Source organism: Oncorhynchus gorbuscha, unplaced genomic scaffold (assembly GCF_021184085.1).
Source record: "Oncorhynchus gorbuscha isolate QuinsamMale2020 ecotype Even-year unplaced genomic scaffold, OgorEven_v1.0 Un_scaffold_658, whole genome shotgun sequence".
NCBI classification, from domain to species: domain Eukaryota; kingdom Metazoa; phylum Chordata; class Actinopteri; order Salmoniformes; family Salmonidae; genus Oncorhynchus; species Oncorhynchus gorbuscha.
In genome coordinates this window covers 148,982-170,188 of record NW_025745756.1, presented here as the reverse complement: position 1 = coordinate 170,188, position 21,207 = coordinate 148,982, and the positions used below count along the sequence as shown (strand labels likewise).

Below are 21,207 nucleotides of genomic sequence, written 5' to 3'. Positions count from 1 at the left end.
GAAGCTTGGGATTGCAGTATGCAGTCTTCAGTGCTACCATGGAGACAGAGACAGTTCTAGAACACAGAGAAGTCTTTCATCTAATGTCTCTGCTGTGTACTCCTCCCTCCCTTCTCCTGCTATGTACTCCTCCCTCCCTTCTGCTATGTACTCCTCCCTCCCTTCTCCTGCTGTGTACTCCTCCCTCCCTTCTCCTGCTATGTTCTCCTCCCTCCCTTCTCCTGCTATGTACTCCTCCCTCCCTTCTCCTGCTATGTACTCCTCCCTCCCTTCTCCTGCTATGTACTCCTCCCTCCCTTCTCCTGCTATGTACTCCTCCCTCCCTTCTCCTGCTATGTACTCATCCCTCCCTTCTCCTGCTATGTACTCCTCCCTCCCTTCTCCTGCTATGTACTCCTCCCTCCCTTCTCCTGCTATGTACTCCTCCCTCACTTCTCCTGCTATGTACTCCTCCCTCACTTCTCCTGCTATGTACTCCTCCCTCCCTTCTCCTGCTATGTACTCCTCCCTCCCTTCTCCTGCTATGTACTCCTCCCTCCCTTCTCCTGCTATGTACTCCTCCCTCCCTTCTCCTGCTATGTACTCCTCCCTCCCTTCTCCTGCTATGTACTCCTCCCTCCCTTCTCCTGCTATGTACTCCTCCCTCCCTTCTCCTGCTATGTACTCCTCCCTCCCTTCTCCTGCTATGTACTCCTCCCTCCCTTCTCCTGCTATGTACTCCTCCCTCCCTTCTCCTGCTATGTACTCCTCCCTCCCTTTTCCTGCTATGTACTCCTCCCTCCCTTCTCCTGCTATGTACTCCTCCCTCCCTTCTCCTGCTATGTACTCCTCCCTCCCTTCTCCTGCTATGTACTCCTCCCTCCCTTCTCCTGCTATGTACTCCTCCCTCCCTTTTCCTGCTATGTATTACTCCCTCCCTTCTCCTGCTATGTACTCCTCCCTCCCTTCTCCTGCTATGTACTCCTCCCTCCCTTCTCCTGCTATGTACTCCTCCCTCCCTTCTCCTGCTATGTACTCCTCCCTCCCTTCTCCTGCTATGTACTCCTCCCTCCCTTCTCCTGCTATGTACTCCTCCCTCCCTTCTCCTCCTCTTATTCTTCACTCTTCCTCACCTTTGCTCTCTCTATTCTTCTCTCATTGTCTTTCTCCATTCCTCCAGTCCACACCCTAATTGTTTTAACACTACGGGGCACCACTACCTCCAGCTTCACATTCAGTATCACAAAATCAGCATCTGAAAACACTAACAGGTACAAAGAATGATGATGATGATTGATGACATGGGGTCATACTGTAACTGAATGTTCACTGAGGCAGGCCTTTAGTCTGGATACAACAATTCTGGAAATAATATCAGAATTCAGTTGGTGAAGGTTCATAAATAAATCAACAACAAATAGTTTCCTCATCTCTGATATTGTTTGTCAGCGTTTAAATCGTTGCTATGCAAATGACAAGCAAAATATCATCAGTCACGTGACCGGACCGGTTATAGCAGAGGCAGTAGCTTTCGCTGGTGGTCATTAAATTAAACTCTGGTTAGTATCCACCGAGCGAGCGCCTTTCCCAATGGAGGAGCGTCTACAGCGGACCGGTTGCCTTCGGAAATCTTTTGAGAGAACACATCTTTTGAGAGAACACATCTTTTGAGAGAACACATCTTTTGAGAGAACACATGTTTTACATTGGACCTCCTCTCTCCTGATGTAAGGATCTACTTTTTGAAAGGACTAGTTTAACTTCCACCCCTTCGCAGCACCCGCGTTATCGCACCGATACCCCTCTGATGTCCGCCCGGTAGCAGCCACAACCGCAGCTTCCCCAGACCCCCATCGCGTGCCGCTTGCCAATGCAAACTAATCATAAGTGGGGAGAAGCGCTCCGTGGGTAAGGATTTTCACAATTTATTGCCTATTATTTCACGTCTGCGTAATCTAGGTTATTATTCATCACCATAATTCCTATATAATTACCTATTCAGGCGTCCAATGTAGGCTAATGAGCACGGGGAGTATCTGAGCGAGACTCAGTGAGAAGTTCTGGAATAATTCATGCCCAAACAGATTTACATTTATATCTATAGGCATATGTGAGTGATGGTGAAACGTAATTTCATCAACATTTATAATTCAATAACGTTCGTGTTTTGGACACTGGTTCAGGACATTTCTACTGTCCAGGACATGAATAATAAAGTGCAAAGGTCATTGTCACTCTTTATCGTGTTATTTTAGCCGATACATCAGATCCCCAAACTATTGGCTGACGTCATGGAGATAAGAGATAATCAGAAGAGGAGAGATACTGTTTTAACCAGTACTTCCCGTTTGTTTGTTCATAAAACAGGTTCAGGACATTTCTACTGTCCAGGACATGAAGGCCTACAGATAGATGCAAGTAGGCTACTGTTGGCTCTAGTTTATACACATTCCCTTATTCAGAATGACTTCGTTCATAGGAAGGTATTACATGCCTGCTGCAGACTGTCCTACATACCTGCTGCAGACTGTCCTACAGCCTGCCCTATTCCTATGGAGAAATCTAGTTGATAGAACCAGCATGATATACTACTGTACAGTCCCTGCATCCAGTCTGTAGTGAAAGACTGCTATACAGTCCCTGCTTCCAGTCTGTAGTGAAAGACTACTATACAGTCCCTGCTTCCAGTCTGTACTGAAAGACTACTATACAGTCCCTGCTTCCAGTCTGTACTGAAAGACTACTATACAGTCCCTGCTTCCAGTCTGTACTGAAAGACTACTATACAGTCCCTGCTTCCAGTCTGTACTGAAAGACTACTATACAGTCCCTGCTTCCAGTCTGTACTGAAAGACTACTATACAGTCCCTGCTTCCAGTCTGTACTGAAAGACTACTATACAGTCCCTGCTTCCAGTCTGTAGTGAAAGACTACTATACAGTCCCTGCTTCCTGTCTGTACTGGGGGCAAATGAGAGATGGAGGTCACATCCCAAATGGCACCCTATTCCCTATTAAGTGCACTATTTTTGACCAGAACCCCATAGAGAACTGGTCAACAAAAAAAATAGTGCACTATATAGGGAATAGGGTGCCATTTGGGACGTACCCAGAGTTTCCTCCTACTTGACACAGCGAACAGAGCATCCTCACCCTCCCAGCCTCTGGAACCTTCCTCCAGCACTGTTCAGCGCTGAAGAGAGCACCTGACCTCTAACCTTTAACCCCAGGGGAAGGATATTTTTAAGCCATATTAAAACAGTGGAAGTTGTGTAACTGCTTGGCCGAATTCCACCGCAGCTCTAAATTCCTAAGGCAGAAATCTTAGTCCCTTGTGCACACAACCCCCCCCCCCCCCCACCCTCCCTCCCCCCCCAGCTCCAGTCTGGTGGCTAAAAATATGATGCAGGGCTCGCCGGGTCTGGGTTGGAGAATGTTTCCCAGCCGCTGTGACTGACGGTCCAGACATCCGGTCACATTCAGAAGGGCTCTGATCTCTCTGGTCACTGCAGCAAAACTACAGGTCTCTCTGGTCACTGCAGCTGATCTACAGGTCTCTCTGGTAACTGCAGCAGAACTACAGGTCTCTCTGGTCGCTGCAGTAGAACTACAGATCTCTCTGATCACTGCAGCAGAACTACAGATCTCTCTGATCACTGCAGCAGAACTACAGATGTCTCTGATCACTGCAGCAGAACTACAGATGTCTCTGGTCACTGCAGTAGAACTACAGATCTCTCTGATCACTGCAGCAGAACTACAAATGTCTCTGGTCACTGCAGTAGAACTACAGGTTTCTGGTCACTGCAGCAGAACTACAGGTCTCTCTGATCACTGCAGCAGAACTACAGATGTCTCTGATCACTGCAGCAGAACTACAGATGTCTCTGGTCACTGCAATAGAACTACAGATCTCTCTGGTCCTGTTGGTCACTGGAGCAGAACTACTGGTCTCTCTGGTCACTGCAGTAGAACCACAGATCTCTCTGGTCCCTTTGGTCACTGCAGCAGAACTACAGATCTCTCTGGTCACTGCAGCATAACTACAGATCTCTCTGGTCACTGCAGTAGAACTACAGATCTCTTTGGTCCCTTTGGTCACTGCAGTAGAACTACAGGTTTCTCTGGTCACCGCAGTAGATCTACAGGTCTCTCTTGTCACTGCAGCAGAACTACAGATCTTTCTAAACTCTTTGGTCACTGCAGTAGAACTACAGATCTCTCTGATCTCTCTGGTCACTGCAGTAGAACTACAGGTCTCTGGTCACTGCAGCAGAGCTACATATCTCTCTGATCTATCTGGTCACTGCAGTAGAACTACAGGTCTCTCTTGTCACTGCAGCAGAACTACAGATCTCTCTGAACTATTTGGTCACTGCAGTATAACTACAGGTCACTGGTCACTGCAGCAGAACTACGAGTCTCTCTGGTCACTGCAGCAGAACTACAGATATCTCTGGTCACTGCAGCAGAACTACAGGTCTCTCTGGTCACTGCAGCAGAACTACAGATCTCGCTGATATCTCTGGTCACTGCAGCAGAACTACCAGTCTCTCTGGTCACTGCAGAAGAACTATAGATCTCTCTGGTCACTGCAGCAGAACTACAGATCTCTCTGATCTCAATGGTCACTGCAGCAGAAGTACAGGTCTCTCTGGTCACTGCAGCAGAAGTACAGGTCTCTCTGGTCACTGCAGTAGAACTACAGGTCTCTGGTCACTGCAGCAGAACTACGAGTCTCTCTGGTCACTGCAGCAGAACTACAGATATCTCTGGTCACTGCAGCAGAACTACAGGTCTCTCTGGTCACTGCAGCAGAACTACAGATCTCGCTGATATCTCTGGTCACTGCAGCAGAACTACCAGTCTCTCTGGTCACTGCAGAAGAACTATAGATCTCTCTGGTCACTGCAGCAGAACTACAGATCTCTCTGATCTCAATGGTCACTGCAGCAGAAGTACAGGTCTCTCTGGTCACTGCAGCAGAACTACAGGTCTCTCTGGTCACTGCAGCAGAACTACAGATCGCTATGGTCACCGCAGTAGAACAACAGGTCTCTGGTCACTGCAGCAGAACTACAGATCTCTCTGATCTCTCTGGTCACTGCAGTAGAACTACAGGTCTCTGGTCACTGCAGCAGAACTACAGATCTCTCTGATCTATCTGGTCACTGCAGTAGAACTACAGGTCTCTGGTCACTGCAGCAGAACTACAGGTCTCTCTGATCTCTCTGGTCACTGCAGCAGATCTACAGGTCTCTCTGGTCACTGCAGCAGAACTACAGATCTCTCTGATCTATCTGGTCACTGCAGTAGAACTACAGGTCTCTGGTCACTGCAGCAGATCTACAGGTCTCTCTGGTCACTGCAGCAGAACTACGAGTCTCTCTGGTCACTGCAGCAGAACTACAGATATCTCTGGTCACTGCAGCAGAACTACAGGTCTCTCTGGTCACTGCAGCAGAACTACAGATCTCGCTGATATCTCTGGTCACTGCAGCAGAACTACCAGTCTCTCTGGTCACTGCAGAAGAACTATAGATCTCTCTGGTCACTGCAGCAGAACTACAGATCTCTCTGATCTCAATGGTCACTGCAGCAGAAGTACAGGTCTCCCTGGTCACTGCAGCAGAACTACAGGTCTCTCTGGTCACTGCAGCAGAACTACAGGTCTCTGGTCACTGCAGCAGAACTTCAGATGTCTCTGGTCACTGCAGCAGAACTATAAGTCTCTCTGGTCACTGCAGAAGAACTATAGATCTCCCTGGTCACGGCAGCAGAACTACAGATCTCTCTGATCTCCCTGGTCACTGCAGCAGAACTACAGGTCTCTATGGTCACTGCAGCAGAACTACAGATCTCTGTGGTCACTGCAGCAGATCTATAGATCTCTCTGATCTCTCTGGTCACTGCAGCAGAACTACAGATCTCTCTGATATCTCTGGTCACTGCAGCAGAACTACAGATCTCTCTGATCACTGCAGCAGAACTACAGGTCTCTCTGATCACTGCAGCAGAACTACAGATCTCTCTGATCTCTCTGGTCACTGCAGCAGAACTACAGGTCTCTCTGGTCACTGCAGCAGAACTACAGGTCTCTCTGATCTCTCTGGTCACTGCAGCAGAACTAAAGGTCTCTATGGTCACTGCAGCAGAACTACAGGTCTCTCTGGTCACTGCAGCCGAACTACAGGTCTCTCTGGTCACTGCGGCAGAACTACAGGTCTCTCTGGTCACTGCAGCCGAATTACTAGGTCTCTCTGGTCACTGCAGCAGAACTACAGGTCTCTCTGGTCACTGCAACAGATCTACAGTTCTCTCTGGTCACTGCAGCAGAACTACAGGTCTCTCTGGTCACTGCAGCAGAACTACAGGTCTCTCAGGTCACTGCAGCAGAACTACAGATGTATCTGATCTCTCTGGTCACTGCAGCAGAACTACAGATCTCTCTGATCTCTCTGGTGACTGCAGCAGAACTACAGGTCTCTCTGGTCACTGCAGCAGAACTACAGGTCTCTCTGGTAACTGCAGCAGAACTAAAGGTCTCTGGTCACTGCAGCAGAACTACAGATCTCTCTGATCTCTCTGGTGACTGCAGAGGAACTACAGGTCTCTCTGGTCACTGCAGCAGAACTACAGGTCTCTCTGGTCACTGCAGCAGAACTAAAGGTCTCTGGTCACTGCAGCAGAACTACAGATGTCACTGGACGCTGCAGCAAAACTACAGGTCTCTCTGGTCACTGCAGCAGAACTACAGGTCTCTCTGGTCACTGCAGCAGAACTACAGGTCTCTCTGATCTCTCTGGTCACTGCAGAAGAACTACAGGTCTCTCTGGTCACTGCAGCAGAACTACATTGTCTATAGACTGCATGACTAGTATAAGAAATAGCATCATCATATAAGCAAACACTAAATCATCTGTAACAGTGAGAGAAGGGTCTGTTTTATCAGCTGAAAGACCCTTGATGTATTACTGACTCACCACATCTCACCTGTCTAGGTATTACTGACTCACCACATCTCACCTGTCTAGGTATTACTGACTCACCACATCTCACCTGTCTAGGTATTACTGACTCACCACATCTCACCTGTCTAGGTATTACTGACTCACATCTCACCTGTCTAGGTATTACTGACTCACATCTCACCTGTCTAGGTATTACTGACTCACCACATCTCACCTGTCTAGGTATTACTGACTCACATCTCACCTGTCTAGGTATTACTGACTCACCACATCTCACCTGTCTAGGTATTACTGACTCACCACATCTCACCTGTCTAGGTATTACTGACTCACCACATCTCACCTGTCTAGGTATTACTGACTCACCACATCTCACCTGTCTAGGTATTACTGACTCACATCTCACCTGTCTAGGTATTACTGACTCACCACATCTCACCTGTCTAGGTATTACTGACTCACCACATCTCACCTGTCTAGGTATTACTGACTCACCACATCTCACCTGTCTAGGTATTACTGACTCACCACATCTCACCTGTCTAGGTATTACTGACTCACCACATCTCACCTGTCTAGGTATTACTGACTCACCACATCTCACCTGTCTAGGTATTACTGACTCACCACATCTCACCTGTCTAGGTATTACTGACTCACATCTCACCTGTATAGGTATTACTGACTCACCACATCTCACCTGTCTAGGTATTACTGACTCACCACATCTCACCTGTCTAGGTATTACTGACTCACCACATCTCACCTGTCTAGGTATTACTGACTCACCACATCTCACCTGTCTAGGTATTACTGACTCACCACATCTCACCTGTCTAGGTATTACTGACTCACCACATCTCACCTGTCTAGGTATTACTGACTCACCACATCTCACCTGTCTAGGTATTACTGACTCACATCTCACCTGTCTAGGTATTACTGACTCACATCTCACCTGTCTAGGTATTACTGACTCACCACATCTCACCTGTCTAGGTATTACTGACTCACCACATCTCACCTGTCTAGGTATTACTGACTCACCACATCTCACCTGTCTAGGTATTACTGACTCACCACATCTCACCTGTCTAGGTATTACTGACTCACATCTCACCTGTCTAGGTATTACTGACTCACATCTCACCTGTCTAGGTATTACTGACTCACCACATCTCACCTGTCTAGGTATTACTGACTCACCACATCTCACCTGTCTAGGTATTACTGACTCACCACATCTCACCTGTCTAGGTATTACTGACTCACATCTCACCTGTCTAGGTATTACTGACTCACATCTCACCTGTCTAGGTATTACTGACTCACCACATCTCACCTGTCTAGGTATTACTGACTCACCACATCTCACCTGTCTAGGTATTACTGACTCACCACATCTCACCTGTCTAGGTATTACTGACTCACATCTCACCTGTCTCTTTATTTCACACTTCACCTCTACCTATATGTACAAATGACCTCAACTAACCTGTACCCCGCACACTGACTCGGTACCGGTACCCCCTGTATATAGCCTCCACACTGACTCGGTACCGGTACCCCCTGTATATAGCCTCCACACTGACTCGGTACCGGTACCCCCTGTATATAGCCTCCACACTGACTCGGTACCGGTACCCCCTGTATATAGCCTCCACACTGACCCGGTACCAGTACCCCCTGTATATAGCCTCCACACTGACCCGGTACCAGTACCCCCTGTATATAGCCTCCACACTGACCCGGTACCAGTACCCCCTGTATATAGCCTCCACACTGACTCGGTACCGGTACCCCCTGTATATAGCCTCCACACTGACTCGGTACCGGTACCCCCTGTATATAGCCTCTACACTGACTCGGTACCGGTACCCTCTGTATATAGCCTCCACACTGACTCGGTACCGGTACCCCCTGTATATAGCCTCCACACTGACTCGGTACCGGTACCCCCTGTATATAGCCTCCACACTGACTCGGTACCGGTACCCTCTGTATATAGCCTCCACACTGACTCGGTACCAGTACCCCTGTATATAGCCTCCACACTGACTCGGTACCGGTACCCCCTGTATATAGCCTCCACATTGACTCGGTACCGGTACCCCCTGTATATAGCCTCCACACTGACTCGGTACCGGTACCCTCTGTATATAGCCTCCACACTGACTCGGTACCAGTACCCCTGTATATAGCCTCCACACTGACTCGGTACCGGTACCCCCTGTATATAGCCTCCACATTGACTCGGTACCGGTACCCCCTGTATATAGCCTCCACACTGACTCGGTACCGGTACCCTCTGTATATAGCCTCCACACTGACTCGGTACCAGTACCCCCTGTATATAGCCTCCACACTGACTCGGTACCGGTACCCCCTGTATATAGCCTCCACACTGACTCGGTACCAGTACCCCCTGTATATAGCCTCCACACTGACTCGGTACCGGTACCCCCTGTATATAGCCTCCACACTGACTCGGTACCAGTACCCCCTGTATATAGCCTCCACACTGACTCGGTACCAGTACCCCTGTATATAGCCTCCACACTGACTCGGTACCGGTACCCCCTGTATATAGCCTCCACACTGACTCGGTACCAGTACCCCTGTATATAGCCTCCACACTGACCCGGTACCGGTACCCCCTGTATATAGCCTCCACACTGACTCGGTACGGGTACCCTCTGTATATAGCCTCCACACTGACCCGGTACCGGTACCCTCTGTATATAGCCTCCACACTGACCCGGTACCGGTACCCTCTGTATATAGCCTCCACACTGACCCGGTACCAGTACCCCTGTATATAGCCTCCACACTGACTCGGTACCGGTACCCTCTGTATATAGCCTCCACACTGACCCGGTACCGGTACCCCCTGTATATAGCCTCCACACTGACCCGGTACCGGTACCCTCTGTATATAGCCTCCACACTGACCCGGTACCAGTACCCCTGTATATAGCCTCCACACTGACTCGGTACCGGTACCCTCTGTATATAGCCTCCACACTGACTCGGTACCAGTACCCCTGTATATAGCCTCCACACTGACTCGGTACCGGTACCCCCTGTATATAGCCTCCACACTGACCCGGTACCGGTACCCCCTGTATATAGCCTCCACACTGACCCGGTACCGGTACCCCCTGTATATAGCCTCCACACTGACCCGGTACCGGTACCCCTGTATATAGCCTCCACACTGACCCGGTACCAGTACCCCTGTATATAGCCTCCACACTGACCCGGTACCGGTACCCCCTGTATATAGCCTCCACACTGACCCGGTACCAGTACCCCTGTATATAGCCTCCACACTGACCCGGTACCAGTACCCCCTGTATATAGCCTCCACACTGACTCGGTACCAGTACCCCTGTATATAGCCTCCACACTGACCCGGTACCGGTACCCCCTGTATATAGCCTCCACACTGACTCGGTACCAGTACCCTCTGTATATAGCCTCCACACTGACTCGGTACCGGTACCCCCTGTATATAGCCTTCACACTGACTCGGTACCGGTACCCCCTGTATATAGCCTCCACACTGACTCGGTACCAGTACCCTCTGTATATAGCCTCCACACTGACTCGGTACCGGTACCCCCTGTATATAGCCTCCACACTGACTCGGTACCGGTACCCCCTGTATATAGCCTCCACACTGACTCGGTACCAGTACCCCCTGTATATAGCCTCCACACTGACTCGGTACCAGTACCCCTGTATATAGCCTCCACACTGACTCGGTACCGGTACCCCCTGTATATAGCCTCCACACTGACTCGGTACCAGTACCCCTGTATATAGCCTCCACACTGACCCGGTACCGGTACCCCCTGTATATAGCCTCCACACTGACTCGGTACGGGTACCCTCTGTATATAGCCTCCACACTGACCCGGTACCGGTACCCTCTGTATATAGCCTCCACACTGACCCGGTACCGGTACCCTCTGTATATAGCCTCCACACTGACCCGGTACCAGTACCCCTGTATATAGCCTCCACACTGACTCGGTACCGGTACCCTCTGTATATAGCCTCCACACTGACCCGGTACCGGTACCCTCTGTATATAGCCTCCACACTGACCCGGTACCAGTACCCCTGTATATAGCCTCCACACTGACTCGGTACCGGTACCCTCTGTATATAGCCTCCACACTGACTCGGTACCAGTACCCCCTGTATATAGCCTCCACACTGACTCGGTACCGGTACCCCCTGTATATAGCCTCCACACTGACCCGGTACCGGTACCCCCTGTATATAGCCTCCACACTGACCCGGTACCGGTACCCCCTGTATATAGCCTCCACACTGACCCGGTACCGGTACCCCTGTATATAGCCTCCACACTGACCCGGTACCAGTACCCCTGTATATAGCCTCCACACTGACCCGGTACCGGTACCCCCTGTATATAGCCTCCACACTGACCCGGTACCAGTACCCCTGTATATAGCCTCCACACTGACCCGGTACCAGTACCCCCTGTATATAGCCTCCACACTGACTCGGTACCAGTACCCCTGTATATAGCCTCCACACTGACCCGGTACCGGTACCCCCTGTATATAGCCTCCACACTGACTCGGTACCAGTACCCCCTGTATATAGCCTCCACACTGACTCGGTACCAGTACCCCTGTATATAGCCTCCACACTGACCCGGTACCAGTACCCCTGTATATAGCCTCCACACTGACTCGGTACCGGTACCCCCTGTATATAGCCTCCACACTGACCCGGTACCAGTACCCCTGTATATAGCCTCCACATTGACTCTGTACCAGTACCCCTGTATATAGCCTCCACACTGACTCTGTACCGGTACCCCCTGTATATAGCCTCCACACTGACTCGGTACCGGTACCCCCTGTATATAGCCTCTTTGTTGTTATGTTATTGTGTTACTTTTGATTATTTTTCATTTTTTACTTTAGTTTATTTGGTAAATATTTTCTTAACTCTTCTTGAACTGCATGGTTGGTTAAGGGCTTGTAAGTAAGCATTTCACGGTAAGGTCTACCTACACATGTTGTATTCAGCGCATGTGACAAATAAAGTTTGATTTGATCTCACCTGTCTAGGTATTTAGTGACATCACATCTCACCTGCCTTGGTATTTAGTGACATCACATCTCACCTGTCCTCTCCTTCTCTTCTCTTCTAGGTCTCCCTCCTCCATGGCCTCTTTTCCCTCCATCCCATCCCCCCTTCCCCTCCTCTCCCTCTTCTTCCTCCTCTCCATCCCACCAGTGACTCTTATCCAGCCCCAATGGCCCCTGCAACGCGTCCCTGTGGTCTTACCCCAGGTGACAGAGGACCGCCCCGCCCCTCACTTCCAGGCTGACGCCCGATTGGACGTCACCTCCCCATGTGACCCAGAATGCCACAAGAAGGCTCTTCCCCCCAGCTACTGGGACCTGCGTAGCATCCTGTCATACGAGACACTCCATAGCAACGGTCGCCTCACCGAAACCGCCGTGGGGATCTACGGGTACACCGCCCCCACCCAGACCACGCCGGCACTGCCTTCCCGACGCAAACGTCAGATCTTTGGCCATGACGGGCGTTTCAGCATTGTAGGGCAAGACTTCCTGTTGAACTACCCATTCTCGGCAGCGGTCAAGCTGTCCACCGGGTGTTCCGGAACACTGGTGGGCGACCGGCACGTTCTGACCGCCGCCCACTGCGTCCACGACGGGAAGAACTACGTGAAAGGGGCGCAAAAGCTCCGGGTGGGTTTCCTGAAGCCAAAGCAGCGTGACTCTCCCAATCCGGCCTCTGCCACCAATGCATCCAACACCCATCCATCATCCCCAGATAAGATGAAGTTCCAGTGGATTCGTGCCAAGCGCACCCACGTGCCCAAAGGCTGGATCAAGGGCAACGGCAACGACATCGGAATGGACTACGACTACGCCTTGTTAGAGCTCAAGAAGGCCCACAAACGACGCCACATGAAGCTGGGCGTCTCCCCGCCGGCGAAGCAACTGCCCGGGCGCAGGGTCCAATTCTCCGGCTATGACAACGACCGGCCGGGACAGCTGGTCTACCGGTTCTGCCGGGCTGGAGAGGAGACGCCAGACCTGCTCTACCAGCACTGTGACGCCCAGCCCGGGGCCAGCGGCTCGGGGATCTACGCTCGTATGTGGGACCGGAGGAGGCGGCGCTGGGAGAGGAAGGTGATCGGGGTGTTCTCAGGGCACCAGTGGGTGGAGCGAGACGGGGCGTCGCAAGAGTTTAACGTGGCGGTGAGGGTGACGCCTCTGAAATACGCCCAGATCTGCTACTGGATCAAAGGAAACTATGTAGACTGCCGAGAAGGATGAGGAAGAGGTGGACATGTCATGCACATACTGTACACACACACAGAGGATTGATGGAGGACAAAGGGGGTCTTCACTTCCCTTGCTGAGGAAGTTGACAAGTGGACACGTCATTCATACACATGCAGAACACACTTCATCATGCATTAATACTGTTTCATTACTAATACATACCATCGTTCTGCATGCAGAGACATCCCTCCCAACACACAACTAGAACGACTCACATTTACATCCAGGAAGTCCTACTGTACATACATACATCCTCACTAACCCTTTCCCATCGCACATTAAATAAAATGTAAAACATGTATTCGTGCCCTTCTTACTGCATGATCAACACTGTGCTTTGAAACACAACTGAAAGGTGTTATGACTGAGCTTCAGAAGATGGCTTTGACCAGGGACTCCCTGTACTTTAGATGTCTTTGACCAGGGACTCCCTGGACCAGCGTGTTATGACTGAGGTTCAGAAGATGGCTTTGACCAGGGACTCCCTGGACCAGTGTGTTATGACTGAGGTTCAGAAGATGGCTTTGACCAGGGACTCCCTGGACCAGCGTGTTATGACTGAGGTTCAGAAGATGGCTTTGACCAGGGACTCCCTGTACTTTAGATGTCCTTGACCAGGGACTCCCTGGACCAGCGTGTTATGACTATATCACTGAGGTTCAGAAGATGGCTTTGACCAGGGACTCCCTGTACTTTAGATGGCTTTGACCAGGGACTCCCTGTACTTTAGATGTCTTTGACCAGGGACTCCCTGTACTTTAGATGTCTTTGACCAGGGACTCCCTGGACCAGCGTGTTATGACTGAGGTTCAGAAGATGGCTTTGACCAGGGACTCCCTGTACTTTAGATGTCTTTGACCAGGGACTCCCTGTACTTTAGATGTCTTTGACCAGGGACTCCCTGGACCAGCGTGTTATGACTGAGCTTCAGAAGATGGCTTTGACCAGGGACTCCCTGTACTTTAGATGTCTTTGACCAGGGACTCCCTGGACCAGCGTGTTATGATGGTGAAGAGAACATTTAATGCACTGAAAGAAAGGATGAAATAGGAGGAACAAGAAGATGTGTAAGAGATTGGTGGAGAGATGCAGTTTCACTGCTAATTCTATAGATTGTCAGAGCTCTGTTGGGACAACTTTTTTTCTTCTGTTATTGCCAATGAATGTAACCCTGTCATCAACCAAAGGTGCTACCCTGCTCTTAAAAAATGTAAACTCAAGGTATAGACTGTCACAGTACAAACGGTTGGTGTTTCAAATGGACCCAAGTAAAATATCCATAGCTCCCCCTGCTGGGCCAAATACAACACTACAGGCCACTTTGATGACAGCAGAGTGTTGACTCTGGAACACTGACCCTCAACTACTCATGATATGCACTTTGTCAAACCTTATGGGTGAGCTATTTTTCTGTTTCAAAAACAATTGTGCAGCAATATATATATATATCAACTTTATAATGCTTTGGAATAAAATGCATAATGTGGTTTTGTAGTCTTTGTGGTTTCATCTCTTATCTACACGTCTCATGGACAAACAGAAACATTTCACAAGTCAGTTTAACAGCATTTTTATTTTAGTTTTTTATTTAATATTTCAACAGCATAAAAAAATGCTCATCGAAAATCAAACACTGAGCCATACAATAGTCCATGTCCCCCCCCCTCCATCTTCCTCCCACCTCACCCACTGAAAATCAAACACTGTGAGCCATACGATAGTCCATGCCCCCCCCCCTCCATCTTCCTCCCACCTCACCCACTGAAAATATAAACACACAGCTAGCGTTCCAGGTCATCTTTATTGCAGTCATCCTGCACATATCAGATCTCACATGGCAGGTACCACATTCATCATTCATTTCATATAGCAATCTGCTGAGAGGCGCCAGGACTGCATTAAAAGACAAGGTGGAACGCGCCCGTGAACAAACATGATCATACAGGCAACCTGGGATTTTGGCACGTTGATAAAACATGAATCATTCTAGATCAGCTACTCATAGAAAAGGAACAAGATAGAATGGATGAGTGGACAGTTATGGCACTAGAAGCCATCCCACATCGTCATCTGGGACTGGCAACAAGGCAAGCTGTTTAAAATAACACTGCTAGCAGCTGAGCACAACTTGTAGCATTGAAGATACCAAGTGTCATTTGTAATTTAATTTCAAGCACACACTGGAAAGTAAAGCACATACACACATCTGCACATTCAATGCGGTTCGTCTCCCATCTAGAAAAACGGTCATGCAATCTGTTGCGGTGGTGGTGTCCATTCTATTCAGACTATATCTATGTTTTTCGCTTCTCAGGCACAGTGAAATGAAGAGCGGCAATTTGTGGTAAATTCATGACCTGAATGAACATGACACTGCAAAGAAGACATTGAGCCTGTCCCAAATTATACCCTATTCCCTACATAGTGCACTAATTTTAACCTGGGCTAATAAGGCTCTGGTCAAAAGCGGTGCACTATGTAGTGAATAGGGTGCCATTTGGAACGTGGGTATGTTCTACAGGCACCAGAGTCAGCGCTCATGGCCAAACTGCAGACGGTCTTGCTACGAAACCTAATAAAACACCGTAAAGGGATGAATATGTTCTCTAAAGAGGCAGTGTGCAGGGAGAGGCGGGGTCTCCTCAGTCGCTTCCTTGATTGGCCAACCGAGCCAAAGTCTCTTCCTTGATTGGCCGCCGGTGCCATCTGATTGGCTCTGGAGCCTTCTTTAAGCATCTTTGGTGGAAGTCGGAACACGGTGAGCATAGGAGGAAGAGCTTAGCATAGCATGTGGGCGGGGCCTCATGGCATTAAGAACACAACTCACTCTCTCCCATCCAATCGCTTTGCACCATGAAGCAACAACAAACATCACATGACAATACTACCGTAATGCCCTGTTACTTTTGAAAACAGTATACAAAATAAAATATTATTTAAATAGGTATAAACATTGCATGAAAAATAGAACCGTATCAAAACAATATGAGTTCACTGTCAGTCCCTCCTGCTGCACGCCGACCCCGTCTCTCACCTCCACCCCTTCCGTACAGCCATAGTGGCAGGGAGGCTAGGGAGTATCCGAACCCACGTCCCCCAGCTCCAGAACCCTCTCCTGGGGTGTCACTGGGACTTGAGCCCCAGGCCGTTGGTGGCGGTGCTGTTGGTGGTGCCGGACCCGGTACTGGAGGTAACAGGGTAGGAGTAGGCCTTGCCCAGCACGATGCGGTCCCGGAGCAGCTTGAAGAGGACGTAGTAGTTACAGAACAGGATGAGGCCCAGGGACAGGGTGTGGTTCCAGCTGTCAGAGCGGAGCAGGGAGTACAACTGATACAGGACTACGCTGGACTCCATCCAGATTAACAGGTTCAGGATCAGCAACGGCTTGTGGAAAAGGAACTGCAACACAATAAATAATATCACAACTGATACAGGACTACGCTGGACTCCATCCAGATTAACAGGTTCAGGATCAGCAACGGCTTGTGGAAAAGGAACTGCAACACAATAAATAATATCACAACTGGTACAGGACTACGCTGGACTCCATCCAGATTAACAGGTTCAGGATCAAAGGGTCTAGTGGAAAAGGAACTGCAACACAATAAATAATATCACAACTGGTACAGGACTACGCTGGACTCCATCCAGATTAACAGGTTCAGGATCCGCAACGGCTTGTACTGCAAAGGCAGTACATGGGCAGTACATAAACACACACAGACTAAAGGGTCTAGTGAAAGGCAGTACATAAACACACACAGACTAAAGGGTCTAGTGAAAGGCAGTACACGGGCAGTACATAAACACACACAGAATAAAGGGTCTAGTGAAAGGCAGTACATAAACACACACAGACTAAAGGGTCTAGTGAAAGGCAGTACATAAACACACACAGACTAAAGAGTCTAGTGAAAGGCAGTACATAAACACACACAGACTAAAGAGTCTAGTGAAAGGCAGTACATAAACACACACAGACTAAAGAGTCTAGTGAAAGGCAGTACATAAACACAACACAGACTAAAGAGTCTAGTGAAAGGCAGTGACTCACGTAAACACCCCTGGGGCCAGACTGTCTGAGACCACCTGCAACACGCAGTAGAATCCTACAGCCTTGTACAGGCTAAACTGGGCCAGACTGACGTGGGGCCAGACTGTACTCTCAGACCACCTGCAACACACAACGAAGAGGTGGAGATTGATCCTACAGCCTTGTACAGGCTACGACTGACGTACCAACACCCCTGGGGCCAGACTGTACTCTCAGACCACCTGCAACACACAACGAAGAGGTGGAGATTGATCCTACAGCCTTGTACAGGCTACGACTGACGTACCAACACCCCCTGGGGCCAGACTGTACTCTCAGACCACCTGCAACACACAACGAAGAGGTGGAGATTGATCCTACAGCCTTGTACAGGCTACGACTGACGTACCAACACCCCCTGGGGCCAGACTGTACTCTCAGACCACCTGCAACACACAACGAAGAGGTGGAGATTGATCCTACAGCCTTGTACAGGCTACGACTGACGTACCAACACCCCCTGGGGCCAGACTGTACTCTCAGACCACCTGCAACACACAACGAAGAGGTGGAGATTGATCCTACAGCCAACAGGTCAAATAGAACCATCCCTAGAAGACTAGACAGTCTGTTGGACAGCAGGGTGGCTAACCCTCTTCCTGGAGACAGCCTCCTTATGCAGGGCTTTACTCCATCCCTGCTCTAACGCTCCTGGTAGAGTCCTGAAGAACAGTTGATTAGAGTCAGATGTGTTGGAACAAAATCCTGCATATGTCTAGTTCTCCAGGAGAAAAGGTTGGGCTACGTACTGACACACAGGCTACGTTGACAACACCCCCTGGGGCCAGACTGTGTGTGTGACCACCTGCAACACACAACGTGAGTGGAGATTGATCCTACAGCCTTGTACAGGCTGTGACTGTGGGGACCACCAACACCCCTGGGGCCAGACTGTACTCTCAGACCACCTGCAACACACAACGAAGAGGTGGAGATTGATCCTACAGCCTTGTGTGGCTGTGTGACTGACCACCAACACCCCTGTGGGTGACTGTGTCTTCCTGTAGACCACCTGTGTGTGTGTGTGGGACCACCTAAGCCTGCTGTGGGCTACGTTGAAGAAGTACCCCCTGGGGCCAGACTGTGTTGACCACCTGCAACACACAACGAGTTCTGGAGCCAACAGATGTGTGTGTAACCACCTAAGCGTGCTGTGGGTGTTGCTGTAGAAGTGTGTGTGTGTGTGTGTGGGGACCACCTGTGTGTGTCTAACGCCCTTGTGGGACCACCTGTGCTGTGGGTGTTGCTGTAGAAGTGTGTGTGTGTGTGTGGGGGACCCTAAGAAGCGTGCTCTGGGCCCTTGCTGTGGAAGTATGTGTGTGTGTGTAGTGTGTGTGTGGGGACCACCTAAGCACTGTGGGTCGTTGCTGTAGAAGTGTGTGTGTGTGTGGGGACCACCTAAGCGTGCTGTGGGTCGTTGCTGTAGAAGTGTGTGTGTGTGTGTGTGTGTGTGTGTGGTGACCACCACCTAAGCGTGCTCTGGGCCGTTGCTGTAGAAGTATGTGTGTGTGTGAGTGTGTGTGTGGGGACCACCTAAGCATGCTGTGGGTCGTTGCTGTAGAAGTGTGTGTGTGTGTGGGGACCACCTAAGCGTGCTGTGGGTCGTTGCTGTAGAAGTGTGTGTGTGTGTGTGTGGGACCACCTAAGCGTGCTGTGGGTCGTTGCTGTAGAAGTATGTGTGTGTGTGTGTGTGGGGACCACCTAAGCGTGCTGTGGGTCGTTGCTGTAGAAGTGTGTGTGTGTGTGCGTGCTGTGGGTCGTTGTGTGTGGGGACCACCTAAGCGTGCTGTGGGGTCGTTGCTGTAGAAGTGTGTGTGTGTGTGGGGACCACCTAAGTGTGTGTGTGTGTGTGTGTGTGGGGGACCACCTAAGCGTGCTGTGGGCGTTGCTGTAGAAGGTGTGTTGCTGTAGAAGTGAAGTGTGTGTGTGTGTGTGGGGACCACCTAAGCGTGCTGTGGGTCGTTGCTGTAGAAGTGTGTGTGTGTGTAGAAGTGGTGTGTGTGGGGACCACCTAAGCGTGCTGTGGGTCGTTGCTGTAGAAGTGTGTGTGTGTGTGTGTGTGGGGACCACCTAAGCGTGCTCTGGGCCGTTGCTGTAGAAGTATGTGTGTGTGTGAGTGTGTGTGTGGGGACCACCTAAGCGTGCTGTGGGTGTTGCTGTAGAAGTGTGGACCACCTAAGCGTGCTGTGGGTCGTTGCTGTAGAAGTGTGTGTGTGTGTGTGCTGTGGGGTTGCTGTACCACCTAAGCGTGCTGTGGGTCGTTGCTGTAGAAGTGTGTGTGTGTGGGGGGGACCACCTAAGCGTGCTGTGGGTCGTTGCTGTAGTGTGTGTGTGTGGACACCACCTACACGTGCTGTGGTGTGTGTGTGTGTGTGTGTGTGGGGACCACCTAAGCGTGCTGTAGGCCGTTGCTGTAGTAGTGTGTGTGTGTGTGGGGACCACCTAAGCGTGCTGTAGGCCGTTGCTGTAGTAGTGTGTGTGTGGGGACCACCTAAGCGTGCTGTAGGCCGTTGCTGTAGTAGTGTGTGTGTGTGTGTGTGGGGGACCACCTGCTCTGGGCGTGCTGTAGGCCGTTGCTGTAGTAGTGTGTGTGTGTGCTGTGGTGTGTGTGGGACCACCGTGCTGTGGAGCGTGCTGTGTGTGTGTGTGGGGACCACCTAAGGTGCTGTGGGTCGTTGCTGTAGTAGTGTGTGTGTGTGTGGGGACCACCTAAGCGTGCTGTAGGCCGTTGCTGTAGTAGTGTGTGTGTGGGGACCACCTAAGCGTGCTGTAGGCCGTTGCTGTAGTAGTGTGTGTGTGTGGGGACCACCTAAGCGTGCTGTAGGCCGTTGCTGTAGTAGTGTGTGTGTGTGTGTGTGTGGGGACCACCTACACATGCTGTGGCGCGTTGCTGTAGAATCCGTGCTCAAGCTTCTGCCAGCGCCCCAGGTGGCCTGCAGAGCGGTGCAGCAGGTCACAGTAGCTGGGAGGTAACAGCTGGCTCATCAGCATCACAAACGCATTGATCCACACCATGATCAGGTGCTCACAGGACCAGCGCATGTCATAGTACTGGGTACTCTGGAGGGGGAGAGAAGACCACGTTTTAGGGTTCAGGGGCCTTAACACAAACGCAGGAGACAGCACCTAGGATACCTGGAGACTGAAGGAGGAAACTGAACACACAAAGACTCAGGGAGGTTGAGAGAAGTACCAAGAGGGTTGACAGTTCCTTGGATAACGGAGGGACCAGATGAGTACCAAGAGGGTGACAGTTCCTGGGTAACGGAGAGGGGAGATGAGTACCAAGAGGGTTGACAGTTCCTTGGATAACGGAGAGGGGAGATGAGTACCAAGAGGGTTGACAGTTCCTTGGATAACGGAGAGGGGAGATGAGTACCAAGAGGGTTGACAGTTCCTTGGATAACGGAGAGGGGAGATGAGTACCAAGAGGGTTGACTTCCTTGGATAACGGAGAGGGGAGATGTACCAAGAGGGTTGACAGTTCCTTGGATAACGGAGAGGGGAGATGAGTACCAAGAGGGTTGACAGTTCCTTGGATAACGGAGAGGGGAGATGAGTACCAAGAGGGTTGACAGTTCCTTGGATAACGGAGAGGGGAGATGAGTACCAAGAGGGTTGACAGTTCCTTGGATAACGGAGAGGGGAGATGAGTACCAAGAGGGTTGACAGTTCCTTGGATAACGGAGAGGAGATGAGTACCAAGAGGGTTGACAGTTCCTTGGATAACGGAGAGGGGAGATGAGTACCAAGAGGGTTGACAGTTCCTTGGATAACGGAGAGGGATGAGATGAGTA

The 21,207-nt window shown here is 50.3% G+C and overlaps 2 protein-coding genes across 3 annotated transcripts in view; one reads left to right on the top strand and one right to left on the bottom strand.

Moving 5' to 3' along the window:
* The first annotated feature begins 1,511 nt into the window (after window positions 1-1,511).
* LOC124019729 (serine protease 23-like) lies at window positions 1,512-14,804 on the top strand. Of its 2 annotated transcripts, XM_046335149.1 has the most exons (4): window positions 1,512-1,887; window positions 12,147-13,772; window positions 13,975-14,124; window positions 14,243-14,804. In XM_046335149.1, the coding sequence occupies exons 1-2, from the start codon at window positions 1,850-1,852 to the stop codon at window positions 13,306-13,308; spliced, it is 1,200 nt and encodes a 399-aa protein (XP_046191105.1). In that variant the 5' UTR covers window positions 1,512-1,849; the 3' UTR covers window positions 13,309-13,772; window positions 13,975-14,124; window positions 14,243-14,804. The 2 variants fall into 2 exon arrangements, with proteins under 2 accessions (XP_046191105.1, XP_046191103.1); XM_046335147.1 differs by having other exon boundaries at window positions 13,975-14,804.
* Window positions 14,805-15,044: 240 nt separating this feature from the next.
* The window catches only part of tmem39a (transmembrane protein 39A), a 31,436-nt gene continuing 25,273 nt past the window's right edge, over window positions 15,045-21,207 (bottom strand). Inside the window, exons 8-11 of the mRNA XM_046335145.1 lie at window positions 20,283-20,470; window positions 17,851-17,898; window positions 17,709-17,750; window positions 15,045-16,753 (exon numbers count right to left, since the gene is read on the bottom strand). Coding sequence (XP_046191101.1) covers window positions 16,441-16,753; window positions 17,709-17,750; window positions 17,851-17,898; window positions 20,283-20,470 — 591 coding nt within the window. The 3' untranslated portion in view covers window positions 15,045-16,440. The remainder of the gene's footprint in view (window positions 16,754-17,708; window positions 17,751-17,850; window positions 17,899-20,282; window positions 20,471-21,207) is intronic.

What these genes read in the sequence shown, in the direction of transcription:
- LOC124019729 (XM_046335149.1), top strand. Translation starts at nt 1,850, where the DNA reads ATGCAAACTAATCATAAGTGGGGAGAAGCGCTCCGTGG. An exon ending in TGGGGAGAAGCGCTCCGTGG is followed by an intron (nt 1,888 to 12,146) that starts GTAAGGATTTTC and finishes CTTCTCTTCTAG; the next exon opens with GTCTCCCTCCTCCATGGCCT.